The sequence below is a fragment of the Cygnus olor genome, chromosome 3 (genome assembly GCF_009769625.2).
Source record: "Cygnus olor isolate bCygOlo1 chromosome 3, bCygOlo1.pri.v2, whole genome shotgun sequence".
Lineage (NCBI taxonomy): Eukaryota > Metazoa > Chordata > Aves > Anseriformes > Anatidae > Cygnus > Cygnus olor.
Window position 1 is genome coordinate 49,184,936 of NC_049171.1, and position 17,150 is coordinate 49,202,085.

The following is a 17,150-nucleotide window of genomic DNA, read 5'->3' on the forward strand; positions in this document are numbered from 1 at the left end:
ACAGAAAGGCGGGGCTCGCCATTGTGACGTAACAAAGCCGGCTCGCTGGCGGCCAATCGAAAGGAAGGGGCGCCGCGTTGCATGCTGGGGCTTGTAGTCCCGCGCGGCGGTCCTGGAAGGTTAGACGCCACCAACAACAGAGGGAGGCGAAGCCCACCTCGAACGCCTTCAGAACCCACAGGACTCCGCGACTTATTCCTTAAAACGCATTTAGGGTTTTAATCAGCCACCTCGAGCCGCGCAGCCCCGTCCCGCTCACCCCGTGGGGAGATCCCCACGGCGACAGCCCTGAGGCTGCCAGGACCTGCCCGTCCCGTCGCCCCCCGCGCCAAGATGTCGGCGGCTATCGCCGCGCTCGCCTCCTACGGCGGCTCCGACTCGGAGCCCGACTCGGAGGGTGAGTCCGAGCCCGGGGCCGGCCCCCGGCCCGCCGCCGTGCTGGCCAGCCGCGACGCCGTGCTGCACCTCCGCCCGCCGCCCGCCGCGCCCCCGGCGCTGCCCGTCGACTCGGCCCCGGAAGTGGCCGTGAAGGTACGGGGGAGCCGGGACCCCGGGGGGAGGGGGGGAGCGGTTGGTTCGGCTCCGCTCGGGTCCGTTCGGCTCCGCTCGGGTCCGTTCGGCTCCGCTCGGGTCTGTTCGGCTGGGCTCGGCCACGTTCGGCCCCGTTCGGCTCCGCTCGGCTGGGCTCGGCCCCGTTCGGCTCTACTCGGCTCGGGGCGCCCGCTGCGGCCCCTGGGGGGCTCGGGGAGCTGAGGGGAAGCGGTGCCGGGCGCCCGCTGCTCTGTGCCCGCTCCGTGCCGCTGTGAGGGCTCGGGGTCGCTGCGTTCTCACAAAGAGGGAGCAGGGAATGTCCCCCTGCGTTGTCATTACCTAGTTCACGTGCTGTCGTTATTAATCATATATGCCCCTGCACATTACATCGTGTGCTCGCACTACATAAGCCCCACCGCACTCCTTGAAGTCTGCAAATATCCGACTTCTTGACTTGCAGCCCCTGGCAGACTGCCTTGTGCAGGCTTTGAAGTAAATGCTAATTAACACCTTTAATATCTTTTGAACGTGAATTATAGTAAATGGTAAATAGCACTGGCTGTGCTCTTTGCTCCTCCGAGGCTGTGGGAACAGGTCTTCCCTTTGCCACACCAGCACGAACGCTTGTGCAGTTCCTTTGTGGGTGACATCTGATCTGGATTGAAAAGCGAAATACTGCTGGAGTTGTTCTCCTTGGATCAGCTCCTCTGAGCTGCACAAGTGCTGTACCAGCGCTGTGAAATGCCCAGTGCCAGACTGGGACCAAGCAGCTGGAAGAAGGAGTGAGGTGGCAGTAGCACGTGCCATTCAAAGCTGTTCCCCAAACTATGCCCTGAAGGGGGTATCCACCAGCTCATCCAGGACTGTCTCTGCCACAAGCATTCTGCTAACCAAAACATAAAAGTATCAGTCTCACAGACAGCATGCTTTCAACACCTTCTGTGTCTAAAAATGATAGCAGCCCACCAACCAGCAGAGAAAGCTTGCCAGTCACTCCCTCATGATTTCACTCTAATTCTTTACGATTAGAAAGCCTGTATTGAACAGATGTAAAAGAAATGATGTTCAAATCAGAATCATTCTGTAAGTGCAGTTTTAGAAAAACAAGGAGTTGAGTGAGGAGAAAAGCAGAGTTACAGTTCGTTAGTATCGCTCGTGCTAGTGCTGTTTTGACACGAATGAGGATCGAGTACTCTTAAGTGCAGGGATGTGTCATACACAAGGGACCAGAAATGCGTAAGAAAAGATGGTGGTAAGAGGGGAGGCTAGACAGGTTGATCGTATAATATGAACGACAGCCACACACAAGTGCATTTCTGGAAATTGAGAATGTAATTCGTATGTATCTGGTGTCCTGTGCACTGATTGTAAGTATTGTACCTGTTAATGGTGAAGAGTTTTATCGTAACTTGCACAGACTTTAGATTTGAATGTACTTTAAAGAGGGGTAGGTTCCTTGCTCTCTTTATTAGCAGGGCATAATTCTTAGCTCATTCACCCACAGAGTTTTGGGGTGTGGTTTTTTTTTTTCAGTTGGGCACCACAGTATAAGAAGGACATGAAACAATTAGATAGTGTCCAAAGGAGGGCTACAAAGATTGTGCAGGGTCTAGAGGGCAAGATGTATGAGCAGCGGCTGAGAGCCCTCAGTTTGTTCAGCCCAGAGCAGAGCAGGCTGAGGGGAGGCCTCATGGCGGCCTGCAGCTCCCTCACGAGGGGAGCGGAGGGGCAGGCGCTGAGCTCTGCTCTCTGGGGACAGCGACAGGACCCGAGGGAACGGCATGGAGCTCAGCACTTCTGCTTGGCCAAATGCGGCAGGAGAGGCCCTTCTTCAGGGAAGAGTCAGGTCCTGTGACTTCTGCAAAACCCTGTGTTAGTTCATTGGCCTGTTGAGATAAGTTCAGCTCGTGTCAGCTTCCCTCTGGCAGTTGCGTTTTCTGCACGAAGGCAGGCCCTGTTCTCATTTCGTGTCTGAGACACGGAGGTTGCTCTGCTCGTGGCAGAGGCAGATCTTCACAAAGCCAAGCTCTGCCTTCTGACTCCATGGCGACTGCGCTGGCGAAGCAGGCACCATCTGGGCGCATTTTTTGGTGTTTCTTTTTCTTATGGATGTGTTTTGCTTTATGCAACTTCATGGTGAGATTTAAGGCAGTTAGGATCAGAAGTAGGCACGGCCTTTTTGCAATGCCTCCTTTAAGGAGAAAGAGCCCACCTGAAGTAGGGTCAAAAGGCTTTCTGCTCTGTAAGAGCATCTCCCCATAGGATGGGGAGCTCCCAGACAATTATGGTGGCTCTGGTGAGCTGTGAACCTGTCTGCTTTCTGTCATCATTGTGAACTTGAGGCACTAGGAGAGAATCAGCCACTGAAACCTCGTCCCCAGCATGGCATCCATCCATCTGTAATGTTGGACTGAGCAGGCTCTTCATCTCTTATGTTTTTAAAGCAACCAGTTCTGTGAACTGAGCATCTTAAAAAAGCTACGGTTAACACAGTGAGGGGAAACACAATATGCTTAACTGATGGCCACTTGGTGATCTACAACCCATTTGGTATGGGTTAGGTATCCAGAAACTGGCTAAGAAAGGTGTCTATGTTGTTTTTTCTATGGATAGTGAATTAGGTAAATTAAGAATGTAATGTGAAACAGTCAAATACAGAGGCTCATTTCCTTGGTGTTTACCACCAGTGTGTTATGAATGTTTGTTCAGTGTCTTAGTAACACTGGCTTTGAGTTGAATGTAGAGTTCAGCTTGCAATTCAAGACCTATAGCAGTTCCCTTTTTTCACTCTAAATCCCTTATTTTAGTTTTCTCTCTAAGTTATGTTCTGCTAGACTTTGCCAAAAGCAATTATAATTTTTTCATACAACTTCTACTGATACAAAAAAATCAACCTTAAGGTTGCTCACAAACCTGTGAATTAAACTTAGTGAATTAAAAATGCTGAAGGAAATTTAGGAAATGGAACATACTGTGAAGAAACCAGATTCGCATGAAATGTTGCAGCTACAACTGTTGCTTTGGGAGAGAGTATTTATTCTTTGTCTGTTAAGGGTGAGACTTGGATGGGAGCAGATGGTCCCTTATTCATCTACAGTGTCTCATTCACTGTTTTTGAGGACAGGATAATCAACTGGACTGGGCTAGTACAGGAACTGGAAATTGTGTATTTAATGTGGGAAGGGGTTGGAAGTCTCAGGTCTATTTTTTTCTGTTGGAACTAGTTTACCTTTGGCAGTGTGTAGGTGTCCAGAAAAATATTACTTCAGGGAATAAAAATAGACTTCAGTCACATTTCTTAATGTTCTTTAAAATCTAATTCTTGCTCATCTGTGAAGAGGAAAGGTACAAAGTCATTGTGAGACCATTAGGAAGCAATAATGAACATTGGTGACTTCTGGGATGACTTGTTAAGAATGTCTTGGCTTCTTTTTAATTTGATTTCTTTTCTGCTTTCTGTTGACACAAAATATCTCGTATAGATGTTTAGAACTTGTCATCATGCAAGGTGATGGATTTTTAGCATAGTTCAACAAAACCATTAAACATATACTTTTCTTGTCAGTTTATTTTTATTCTTTTCATAGAATCACAGAATGGTTTGGGTTGGAAGGGACTTTAAAGATCACCTAATTTCAACCCCCCTGCCATGGGCAGGGACACCTCCCACCAGACCAAAGCCCCATCCAACCTGGCCTTGAACACCTCCAGGGATGGGGCATCCACAGCTTCTCTGGGCAGACTGTGCCAGGGTCTCACCACCTTTTGAAGTTGGTGGGATGGTCGTTTACTGTTAAAGTACATGAATGGGTAGAATGACTAAAAGCTGGTAAGGACCAAACGTTACTGCTGGTGCCTCACGGTAAATGCCACTCATTTCTTGGTAATAAATCTGAAAAATCTATAGAATAGGAGAATATTGTTATTTGACAGCCCAAGCGATTTATGCAAGAATGGGTAAGTGACAAACCGCTGAAGCCTTCACAGCTCGTGGGATGCGGTCTTAATTTAGTGCGTTTTTTTAATGGATAATTAAAACTGATTAAATCTTATGCAAAGCCAGCTGTATGTTTTAGCTATTTGGCTAATTAGCAATGAATTTACTTGGGGAAAAAGGAACATTGTACGTTTATTATCTAAAATGTCCATGGAAAAAAACAAAAACATACAGATATCTTGTAACTCCTTGCTTGCATGATGTGAAACTAAAAAACTATGACCTTTGCTGTGTGCCATTAAACCTCACGTTTGGACAAACAGTTGAAATTTCAAGTGTCAGATTCTGTTTCTAAATACATCAACAACTCTGATTAAACTTGAAGGCAGCCACATGCTAGCACAATGGGTGTTACAGAGTTTGGCTGAAATTTAAAAAATATTATTGATTAAAAGGATTGAGAGTTGCACTAACATAGGCAACATTATTATCCTCTTATGAAGGAACAAAATTAGCTGCATCCATACTGTAGCTTGTTGCTTTTGTTTAGGATTTTTCTTTAACGTGTGTTTCAGGGATTTGACCTGTGTCTAAGTCAAGGGTATTTTTGTCTTGTCTTTCAAAGATATGAAAGAAAACTTCCAGCAGGCTTTTTCCAGGAAAAAAAAAAATATTTTTATTGAACCGTCTTGCATTCTACAAATCAAGTGCTTTTCATAAATTGTAATGTTTTTGTTTTATGGCATTCAGGTAGGGTTTTTCTGAAGAAGAAGAGGTCTGTGGTGCATGTGAAGAATTCATAAAAAGGAAAGCTAATCTGGTTTACTGTATTAATAGTCTAAAATTCCTTTTGTTTCCTGTGCTCTTACCTCTGCTGACTTTTAACTGGCCAGAGGGACTTTATGGCAGGGCTGAAGGAGGACACCTTGGCAGCAGCCAGACCTCCTGCGGTCTCTGGGGAATTGCAGTGAAGCACTCGTCTATGCTTGGCTTCTCTGTGCCTCGAGGTAGATTCCTTGGGAAACACTAGTACGCCACAGTACAGCCCCGAGTGCCCTTCCTCTGTGACAGCATGCGATACAGTGCTGTAGGATGAAGCACAACAGAGAGGAGGTAAAAGGAGAGCAGTTAAGAATGGAATAATTTTGTATATACCTAACTAAATACCATCTGAACTATATATCAACCTGATATTGCAAGTAAGCAGATGATCACGTTATTGGAGAGGTAGAGGGAGAACAATACCCCAGGTGCTTCACTAATAAAATATCATCTGTTTCTTTTTTTTCCTTGCATCAAGGGTGATATCTCTGTCGTTCTGGACAGACACACATTTATCCTGTATTTACCAAACCTCAGTGGATCAACAAAGTGCAATTTCAGTGCTTTGCAGTCCTTGTTTCTGTTTAATTATATAATCTTAATCTCTTTTAGACTAAATTAAATTGTTCAATTTTTTTCTTCACGGGTCATATTTTCTTAGACCTTGGATCATTCTTGATTTTTCTCTTTTGTACCTTTTTCAGTAGCTGGTATATGTTGCCCTATGTTGCTACTGTACGCAGCTGAACTCTTGTTACCAGTGCTGAGGAAAGCAGAGAGATAACATGGAGAGCTGAAATTTGCAGCTCCATTGCATTACGTCATTCAAGAAAGCCATATTCAGTAAAACATTACTTCCTAAAACCTTAATTCTCCTTTTGCAGGCTATATGGGCTGTAGCACCTTTAATAATACTGGAACATGCCGTAAAGCCCGTATTCGTACCATCTCCAAGCTGTGGCAAACGCAAGCTGCCTCTGCCAGTCCTACAGCTGAACTGGCTTTCTCCAGAGGAACACTGCGTCTGTTTAAATCGACAACTTTCTGACCCCATTTTTATGATTTCTGAGCAGGAAGTCACCTAAAGTAAGACTCAGCCCATTGTTAAAATCACAGATTCCTTCGTCTTTCAGCTAGCTACTGATGGTCATCCATCCCACAGAGCCACTTGTATCACACTTAAGGCATAAGCTGCATGATGTATTGCTCATCTTAAGCTTTTAGATGAATCAAGATACGTCCCGTGAGACCAAAGGGGGGAAAAAAACCCTACAGCAGAGGGACGTGGTCCCTTAGATTACCTTATCTCTGTCGCAGCCTGCCTGGCCGCTGCTCCTCTCATCTCCTCCCTGTTCACGGCAGCGATGGCAGACGCGTGTGGAGTGCCTGCGGTGACAGTCTGCTGGCTGGTGCCAGCATAAGGGACAGCCTTAGTCGGGCAACCTGGGTGCTTGCTTTTCTCGCTTCCTCCGTCTCAGAAGGACGAGTCCTGCTGAAATGATCTGCTGATACCTTTTCACTCTTCCATTTCGCTTGAAATTAAGCGGTGCGCTTCAGCAGCGCATTAGCAGATCGCCGTTTGATGCTTGAAAGGAGGAAAGCGTGAATAAGGCCGTAGGTCTTGGAGAGCGTAGCTCTGATAAATAGAACACATGCTTCCATTTCAAGGCTCGGTGGTTTTCACGTAGAAGGAATATGCCCGTGGTGGTCCCGGAGCAAACCTATCGCCTGGCTTCCAAATGGCTCCGCGCTGTTCCACCAGCAGAGGAGGAGAACCAGACCTGCTGCAGTCCTCCAGCAGCAGGTCAGCCTTCGTGGCACAACCTGTTCCTTTTCTCAGTTACCAAATGGTGTATAATAGGAGTTAACAGAGGAGGAAGACCTGAACAATTCTTGGCAATTTTGCAAAATTAGATTTCCCTGCCTTTCTCCAAATAAAGAGCAGGGGAAAAAAAAAATCTATGCCTTAATTTCAAGTGAACTAGTGACTGTTTAAATGTCACTGAGGGTCAGATAGATTTTTCCATGTTATCAACAATATTAATTTTTATCTCTTCAGCAATAAGGTTGGTGGATAAGATGTGCAGTCTAGCTGGCAGAGCAAGCTGTGAGTTGTAACTTGGAAAAGTTACCTATGGAAAACATCCTCAGGTTGTGGATACCTGCAAGAAAACACAAGTGCATAGGTAATAGAGGTGGGGAAATGGATTTGATGTGCTCCTGTCTAGCTGGGGATGGGGTGGTGTCTGTCTTGTTGCTGAATGGCTGGATCAGGCCTGCTGTGCTCTTTGCGGGCGAGTTCATGGTATACGAAGGTCAGGGCTGTGCCTGTACCAGCAGCCGCTGCCGTCCAAGCCCAGTGAGTCGGAAGGGTGGCGTGAGGAGAGAAAGGAGGGCAGTCGGAGGATTGGCAGCGCTGAGGGCTCCGGCAAGAGCAGGGCAACGGCTGGGCTGCCTGCTAAAATAACTGTACACCGTGAGTATAAAGCTCTCTAGTTGAGCTTAAAACTCTGCTAGGACAGTAGTCTTCGTACAAAAAACAACTGATGGGGTTGCTTTTAGAAAAAAAAAACGCATTTTTGGAGCAATTTTAACCAAATGCAATCAGGTGATGATTACGGAACGTGTCATTTTGCTCTTTCAAGGTGCTGTAATACATGGGAACGCTGAGTTTGTTCCAGGTAATTCTCTGATAAACAAGATACTGCTAAAATTTGATCTGCTGTCGTTCCTCTTCCTTCTGTGAGTTGCAGATGCTTTTGGGATCCCATTGTAGATGAGCACTGATTAAATATTGATGCTGGATACCTTTCAGTATAATTGCTAGGAATGTTATCAATATACAGACACGTTATAAATCCCTTTCAGGTGTCTTTATTCTAGAAGAAAGCTGCAGGAAGCAATGCTGGTAGAAATACCACAAAATAACGTTCTCCTTTGTGGAACTGAGCTTCCACTCTATGGAACATCGGTTTAGGCTCAGAGTAAATGAACCGTTGTAGAACTCCTCGAAACCAGCTCTTTTGGAGCACTGCCACCTAATCAGAGTTTTTCTTTCCCATCTTGTCTGTCTTCCACTTTGGCTGCGTGTGCCCTTCTGAGTTTTTCCCTTTGAGTTGTTTGAGAAGTTAAGCTTTATTTTCAGCCCCTCTTTCTTGTTCCTTCATCTATCAAGTTAAATTTTTGCCATGACAAGCTTGGGAACATGCTTTAAAACTGGAGCTGAATTACATTTATGCCTTTTGGTAAAAACTTGGAGGTGAGGGGTCATTGGATTCTCTGAAGCTCATCGTTACGCGTATGTTTGCTCTGATATCTTCTGTTTCCAACTATCTTTCAAAGCAGTTGCTTGTGACTTCTGCCTTCTACCTTCTACATTTTGTAGAAATTTAGCTTTCACACTTTAATATTGAATTGATGACTGTTTTAGTTGACTCTTCTTTAGATCTGGTTTTCAAAGATCTTGGGGAGGAAAAAAAAAGCTTGCTTCTAATCTTGGTACTGTTTTTAGAGTGTGTACATGAAATCTTTTAATAATAATACACGTGCGAAATACCACATGCATTTTAGACTGAATTTCTTCTCTAAAGCATTATTTTTGCATTTTCTTTCTTCCTTTCTTCCGCCAAAGTGCTTTTCTCTTTTCATCGTGCTAGAAGTGTCAACCTGAAATCCAGCATTGATTTGGTCTGAAATGAGGTAATGTCATATATTTAAAAGTCTGGATGTGAAAAATGGTGTTTTAATCTGTCTGTTTTATTTCAGGAAGATGTGGAAACAGGAGTCCACCTCGATCCTGCTGTCAAGGAAGTTCAGTACAATCCCACTTACGATACCATGTTTGCACCTGAGGTAAGAAACAACATTGATATTTAGAGCAGAAACCTACTTGGCTTAGAGGGCAGAGGTTCTGTAAATCTCACCTAGAAGTCAAATAAGGCATACTTCACAAGCATATAGATGCTTGCTATATTTAAGAATCTAATTTGGGTAAATTGGAAAAAAAAAAGTTATATACAGGTATGTAGGTGGTACTTTTAATACTTGCATTTTAATATTCTGCATAAAACTTCTGAGAATAATCTTACAGTGGTGATCAGAATTAGAGCTATGAACATTAAAAATGAGGCTTGGAAAATAGCATTATAAGTAAAACAAACAGTTTTAAAGTGGTCTTTTACTTCTTTGCATCTTCTCCTATTTACTCGTCAAGCTACTTAGCGAAATAAATTGTAAGTCTTGTAGATGTATTGTTTTTAATTAAAATCCAAGCACTTTCAGTATAACTATTCACATCAGCGTTAAGTGTTTTTGTTTTTTTTTTTTTTAACTTAAGCTATTCTAAGGTGTATAGTGAAAAACCGTATTAGGCTCAAATTGGACTGGATGGTGTAATGTAAACTACTTTCTATTTTATAACTGACAGGCTATCTGAAATATAAAAACAGCTGTCAAGCATTTATATATTTTTCACTATTTAACTTCTTTGTACAGATTGTATGTTGTGAAATCAGGGGGTTGGCACTCCAGATAGATAAAAGCTGATCAGTTCCTTGAATTATTCATACTAAGATGGCCCTACATCAATCTGAAGTTTCTACATCAGTTGTACTTTGTTTAGAAAACATTTTTTGGGAAATACATAAACTGGTATTTACTGATACTACTCTGTGTATTGTATGTGTTTGCAATCACTGTTCAAATATTTCTCGATGTCCATGGTATGTTCAGGAAGCCTTTGGCATTTGTCATCTTGCAAAAAGAAAAGCAAGGCAGGGTTTCCTAAGTATTTCTTCTGGAATAATGCAGCAAGTCCCTAGTTGCTTTTTAGATGCATGAAAGTGGTGTTGGCAGTGTAATTTCCATATTAACTACAAGAGTTTTATAAGACTTGATATCTCCCACTTCTAAGGGACAATACACTGTGATTTTGTCTTCTGAACATGCTTGTACTGATCACATACTGAATAGAAGTCTTTTTTGTCAAACAGATGATATTGATTTGTCTTCTGTACCAGTAATACAGGCTAGAAAGTTCAATCATGAAATGAGCTGTTCAAAGCAACTGTGTTAGTGATCACTGTGTAAAATAAGACTAAGATGCTTATTCAGTAGTTACAGGGAAACAGAAAGCTGAAGTGACTTTGTGTTACCATTTTTGAAAGACAAACCATTCTTTTCCTGTTCTTTGTTTGTTTTTGTTTGTTTGTTTTTCCCCAGAAGTACACACACATAAGTAAGAAGTAAGTAATTCTGATATACCTTCTTTTATCATTTTTAATGTAGTTTGGACCAGAAAACCCATTCAGGACTCAGCAGATGGCTGCACCTAGAAATATGCTTTCTGGATATGCAGAACCAGCTCACATCAATGATTTCATGTTTGAGCAACAAAGAAGAACGTTTGTAACCTATGGTAAGTCCTTAATAGTGGAATCTACATGGGGGAAAGTCTTTGAATGAGAATCCATACAGCTGTAGATTGTAGTATTTATTTGGGTAATCTCATTTTGAAGCTGTAATCAAGTGTGTGACCTACCAAAATGCTTTTAATTAATTCTTCCATTAGCTGCATTGGTGTAGAAAACACAAATCAAAATTTCACGCTCTTAATGTAACAAATAACTGAAGATCTTTTATGCAAATAGGTTATTTCATGTGATTCTAACTAAAGGTTCACGAAGCTAAAAGAAAGCCTTATTGAGTTGTCAGGTTCTTCACAGTGGTTGCTTCTTGTAGAGATAAGCTGAATGAATGGGGATTGGAAGTGGGAATGCATCTGCTAGAGTAGTTTTAGCAAAGATATACGTGAAGGTGTGTCTTCATGTGGGTGGTCAGAGTTGCTGCTTTCTCATCTTGAAGAACGCTTTCACCTGTAAATAGCTGCATATTTTGTAAATGATAAATATGAAATATACTTAGGACTTTTTTTTTACACAATTTTAGCTAATAAGCACTTTTCACTGAGTCATTTAGAATGTAGAACATAAGTAAAATGCAGATATTAAGAAATGGATGTCTAGTTGTGTAACATAAATTTAAGTTATTGGACTGCAGTTTTGATGTTAGAATTGACAGGTAGTGCAGGTAGGAGCCTGAATAGGCAGTTCGGGTTTTGGTCACTGAAATTATATGTTCTGCTGTGTGGATTGTGCATTTTGTAACCGTGTTAAATACATATTGCAAAAAAAGTGTCTGTGGGCATATAGTGTGTAGTTTTTTGGATTTCTTTTTTGTAAAATTTAGTTTGGGGGAGGATGGAACTAGTAAGTCTACTCCTGCTGTTGATTTACGTTATCAGTACATAGCAACTCCCCTGAAAGCTTTACTACAAGAGAGTCTTAAAAATATATTTTTGCACTGATAACACTGACAACCGTGCAACTATCATGTTCAGCTTTCTAGAAATGTTCAGTGGATAACAATGTGGGTACAGCAAAAACAGAGCTACAAAAAGGCTGAGATAGGCAGTTTAAACTGCAAGAGCTGGCACCGAGAAGCTCAAGTACAAGCTAGAAGGTGCAGTAAATGAGCACTAGAAGGTCTATTGTGAGCTGTTTAACAACAGCGCTTGTTTAAGCTGTCAAAAAGTTGTCTATTTAAAACATCAATATTCTCTTTTCCATTTGGACGGAGGTCATGAACATCTTCTTGAAAAGAGCAGCAAGTATAAAACCACAAGTATAATTGCTAGGCATAAATCTGATTCTTCTGTGTTTTTAACGTCAAAGCCTTTGTATATTGGAAGAACAGAAAGTAAACTTGTTAGTTGAAAGCTGCAGATCTTGAAAGCTCTGGCCCTTTCTAGGCTGCTTGACAGCACTGTGTGAAGGCAGGAGGTCTTAAATCTGCAGTGGCTCGCATGTAGATAACCCGTGACTAAATGAAGGACAAGTGTGGTACAAGACAAAGGTTGGTAAATGAGATCACATATCCCAAACAGGTCAGTGCTGCAGTCTCTGCACCTTCGTATGGGAATTTGTTCTTACCTTAAAATAATGACAAAAAAGCTAGGGTTTTTTCATTTTTCCTTTTTTTAATGGTAGTTTTATGTATCATCTTGAAAGTTAATATGTATTCAGTGAGGAAACCTATATTAATTACTAACAAAACCAAAATATCTTTTGGCACAGCCTTTGCCATGTACTTCTCTTGCAGTAAATATTTCCTGTCAAAGTACTTTTTCTTCCTAGTCCTTGGCTAGATCAGAACATCCGTGCTGTACTTGAAAAAGGGCTGGAATGTTCCTCAGTCCTCTTTGACAAGAGGGCAGCAGTGGATACCTAATGAGGAGCAGAAGGAAGGGACAAACAAATAGTAACGTGGCTGAATATTTTTCTAATATGCCGTCTCTCAGCCGGGCCAATGTGTCTGTATTTATTGCTTTTCAGTGAATTTGTTTTGGCTTTGATTTTTGACAAATTTATCCAGTTGCTTCTTGAACAGGTCTAAGTAAATGGGTTCTGTATACTTGGTAAACTATTGCAGGCAGGTCTGCAGCTCACCAGCACCTTGTGTGAGGAAGTAGTTCTATTTGGCTCAGACCTGTGGAATTTAACAGCCTTCTAGTTTGACTTGATATCTCCCGATCTCTCATGTTGGAAAACACATCAATCATTTTTTTACTTACCATTTTGTTGTCATTCCTTACGTTAGAGATCTCAGCCATAACTTTGTTTCAGTCAGCTTTTTTTCCATCGGAGATTTTGGTCAGTCTTCTTGTTTGTCTGCTGCAGCTTTTCCATGCTTATGGCCATGCTTGTTCCTCTTGTTTTTCTGCGTTCGTTCCACTGTATCGTTAGTGAGATGAAGAGCAAGGCTGTATACAGCGTTAAACATGTAATATCACCATGGATTTGTTCTGTGGCTTAATAAAGTGGGAGTTGTTTTTTTCCCTTCAGTTTCTAAGAAGTAGCATTGGATTTTTCATTACAACTTTGAATAACTTTATACGAGCCATTTGTTCCCTTTAACCAGAGTGTTTATCACTACGTTGAACAGCATGGGCCTGAGCAAGGATCTGCCAGTGACTTTCCTGCACTGTGGAAACCAACCATTTATTCCTGTTTTAATATTTTTGTAATCAATTCACCTTGTAAAGATGTGGGTTTTCTGAAAATGTCCTTGAGGTACCCTGTAATCAATCTAACTGTGTTTCATAAAGGTATCCAACATCAACCAATTTTCTTTCATTCTCATGATTGTCACCTCACAAATATTCTGGAGTTTTTGTCGCTGTACTTTATCTGTACAGAAAGCTGTGTGTTCTGTTCTGCTGCAGTATTTAACACCCAAGTGCCTACTGGTCACTTTCTTGATTTTAGTTTTTACTGCTTGAAACTTCTACCCATACAAATATCTGACTGATCGACCTGTAGTTTCCCAGCTCCTCTTTAAAGCATCTTTTAAAAATATATTTTGTATTTGATATGTTCCCTTTGTGTCATATAGAGTCAATATTGGGTCAGAGATTTTATACTGTGATTCGGCTTTAGATCACTTGGGTGAACACCGTCTGCTCCTGATGATTTGTTACCACTCATCAGACTCTATAGTCTCCTGATATGCTGCTTTGAAGTAGATGCTTTGTCATGGTGCCCATAAAGAAAGGTTCTAGCACAAGAGCATCCCCAAGTTCCTCTATAATGACCATGTATTAAAAAAAAAAAAAAAACTCATTGTTTTCTTGTGATACTCTTTTTTTTTTCATTCCTTGATCATCTGTTGGCCTACTTGCTGTCTGATGTGCTTTCTGCTCCTGCAGTTTTTGACAAAGGGTGATGTGTTAGGTTTTTGTGCCTTGTGTGATTTGTTTCTCACTTAGGTGTGGGAGAGGCTACTTTACTGTAGTTTTTACTTCTAATCTGCTAGAGTTTGGTTCTTTGTATTTTACACATTTGGATGCAACTTCAGCTCGTCGAAGAATATTTTCTCATTTCTTATTGTTTCTCTTTACATAATGTTCAGCTGTGTTCACTTCCTTCTGGTCTCTTTTATGTCTTTTAATAGCTGGCAGGCATTAGTTCTTCTGCTCCAACATGCTGTCTTTGAAATATCCCTGCATTCGGAAAAGGCTTTACTGTTTGGTGCTTACTTTCTGTTCCTTTTAAAAATCTTTTCTGTTTTGTATAACTTCCTGGTTTGAGATTAAGATCACTGTAGTAAATCTCTTTATGGCTGTCTTTGCTTCCTCAAGAATGTTAATTTTTTCTCTGTTATGGTCACAGTTAAAATGTGTATCCTTAGGAAAAATGCCTTAAAATCAAGGTTCCTGCACTGCTCAGTTGGCTTTTTTTCCTTGTGAATTTCTCACACGACTGCTTCATGGAATAGGTACGTTTTATAAAAATGCTGTTTTCAGCCTATCTTGATGTGACATTTGCACAGTCTACTCCAAGGAGGTGGCTAAAGTATCTCATTATGACTGTGCTTCTTTTCCTAGCACCTCTGTTACCATCTCATGGTTATCACCTCTTCTGGCTGAGCAGTGAGTAATGGAGTCCTAGTAACTCTACATTGCAACTACTTAAACCTGGAATTTCAATCCAAAGGATTCTCTACTGCTTGTTAACACTACTAAAAATTGCTAATCTAATTTGCTTTTAAGCTTTCTTTAACATACACCAGTGGGGAAAAAACATGTTATGACCATTGTATTTTTACATGGCAAAGAGTGCTTTCTGTCTAATTACAGCAGTATTGTCCTACCAATTTTGTTAGCTTCTGAATTTAAAACAAGATGGTCAAATTTCACTATGTATTATTTCACTGTGTGTGTAGGACAAGAGGAAATAGCCTTAAGTTGCACCAGGGGAGGCTGAATTTCTTCACTGAAGGCTTTGCGAGGCATTGGAACAGGCTGCCCAGGGAAGTGGTTGAGTCACCATCCCTGGAGGTCTTCAAAAGACATGTAGATATGGTGCCTAGAGACGTGCTTTAGTGGTGCTAGGTTAACAGCTGAACTTGATGATCTTAGAGGTCTTTTCCAACCTAAATGATGCTATGATTTTTAGCTTCTGCTATTTTGTATGCATGCGCAGGCCCTCAGTTTAAATAGGATTCTGTGCTTATTGCTGTCCTTCTTATCTCTGTTTTCAAATTTCTGTGCTACCTTTCACTTGAGGATATATATATATTTTTAAGTTTGTGTGTTGTGCCAGATCACTTATTTTTCTTTAACTGTTGTCTTTCCCCAACTGTTTAAGCGAAAAGCCCTCTTTGAACCTTTTCAGTACCAATAACCTTTTTAATCTACACAAAACCTACCCATCTTACTAAGGTCCCCTTCATTCCAGAGACTCGGAGAGGTGGTGTTGACACAAGCACTGGAGATGTTTTAGATTGGCATCAAAGATCTGCAGCTTTTCTTTGCAGTAAACAACCTCTTGAGAACCATCTGCCCTTCCTACACATATTTTATACAAAGTCAAAAATACTGCAACCTTAACCCAGTCACTTTTGTACAGTCCCTCAGTCCATGGAGAACAGTAAGAGCATTCTGAATGCAAACCTCAGATCTCTGATAGATCAAGCAGACCTCAGCTTCTTTATCAAGAACATCTTTGTGATACCAGCACTTAGAAGTAGTCATAGAGCTGCTACCATCTTTTCATCCTTTGTCTGGGATGCAAACCACTGTAGTTCAGGCATATCATATGCAAAAAGAAACATCAAGTCTTAAACAGGCCTACTGGTTCTCCATTTTTCTCTTCTAGGACTTCTTCCACCCTCCAGCATTTTATCATTCTTGTTACTCTGAATTTTTATTCATTTTTTCTCCTTAAAATACCTTGCCTAAAACTAGATCTGCTATTCTAGACTAGGTCTTGACAGCTCTGTTCCATGTATTACATAGTTTTTCAACAAATCGCAGATTACTTTTTTTCCTCAAGAGTCAGATTGACTTGTTGAGTGTAAAACCACCACTACCCTTGCACAGTCCTTATCGTTTTTTCCCTGTACCTAACCGATTATTTATTTTCATTTTTTTTCTCCTGAAGTGAAATATTTCACACTTGGTTTTGGTGCCAGCTGCTAGTTGTACAGGTATATGATACTTTGATGGCATAATCCATAAAAATACTGAATAAAATGGTCTGGGCAGGTCATTCTGTAATCTTATATGAGATCCTCTCATATAAGTTTGATGGAAAGCCATTCACAATGAGTCAATGAGAGTCTGACCTTTTCTTAGTTGGTAACTGATGTTGCATCCTACAGTCATGGGTAACATGACTTACATCATTTTATCTATTCAAGAGAAGGCTTTCTCGGGGTGTGTGTGGGGGGGGGGGTTATTTTCAAAGTCATTGTGATGTAAATGGCCAAACCCCAAACTGGCATTATTCTTCCAAGGTTGTAGTTTTGGGGCATGGCTAACAAGACTAGGAAGTCCTAAAATACAAGTGCTTGTTTGTCTGCTGTACCTGTACCCTTAGCAGAAGCAGACTCTTTTCTTGATGATTCCTTTTTGAGCTCTGTTCAAAAAAAAAAAAAAAGGGAAAACAAAAGGTGTGGGAGACTAATATATTTTCCTTAATTATGTGTGCGTTATGTAAACTTTCAATGTAAAGGGGCATTATGGGTCTTTTTTACATGTTGCACAAAACTGTTCATGAATATGAACGTACGTGGTGGGCATGTCCTATGAGGAGAGGCTGAGGACACTTGGGTTGGCCATGTCTGGAGAAGGAGGAGGCTCAGAGGGGGCCTCACTGCTCTCTGCAACCTCCTGAGGAGGGCAAGGAGATGCTGGCCTCTGCTCCCCGGTCACCGATGTCAGGATGTGTGGGGCTGGCCCAAAGCTGTGCCAGGGAGGTTCAGACTGGACATTAGGAAAAATGTCTGTACCATGAGGGTG

General features: G+C 41.7%; 1 protein-coding gene across 1 annotated transcript in view; it reads left to right on the forward strand.

The window, feature by feature from the left end:
• Positions 1–87: 87 nt before the first annotated feature.
• Positions 88–17,150, forward strand: part of CDC40 (cell division cycle 40) — a 38,667-nt gene continuing 21,604 nt past the window's right edge. Inside the window, exons 1-3 of the mRNA XM_040550802.1 lie at positions 88–531; positions 9,056–9,142; positions 10,577–10,706. Of these exons, the coding sequence (XP_040406736.1) occupies positions 334–531; positions 9,056–9,142; positions 10,577–10,706 (415 nt within the window). The 5' untranslated portion in view covers positions 88–333. The remainder of the gene's footprint in view (positions 532–9,055; positions 9,143–10,576; positions 10,707–17,150) is intronic.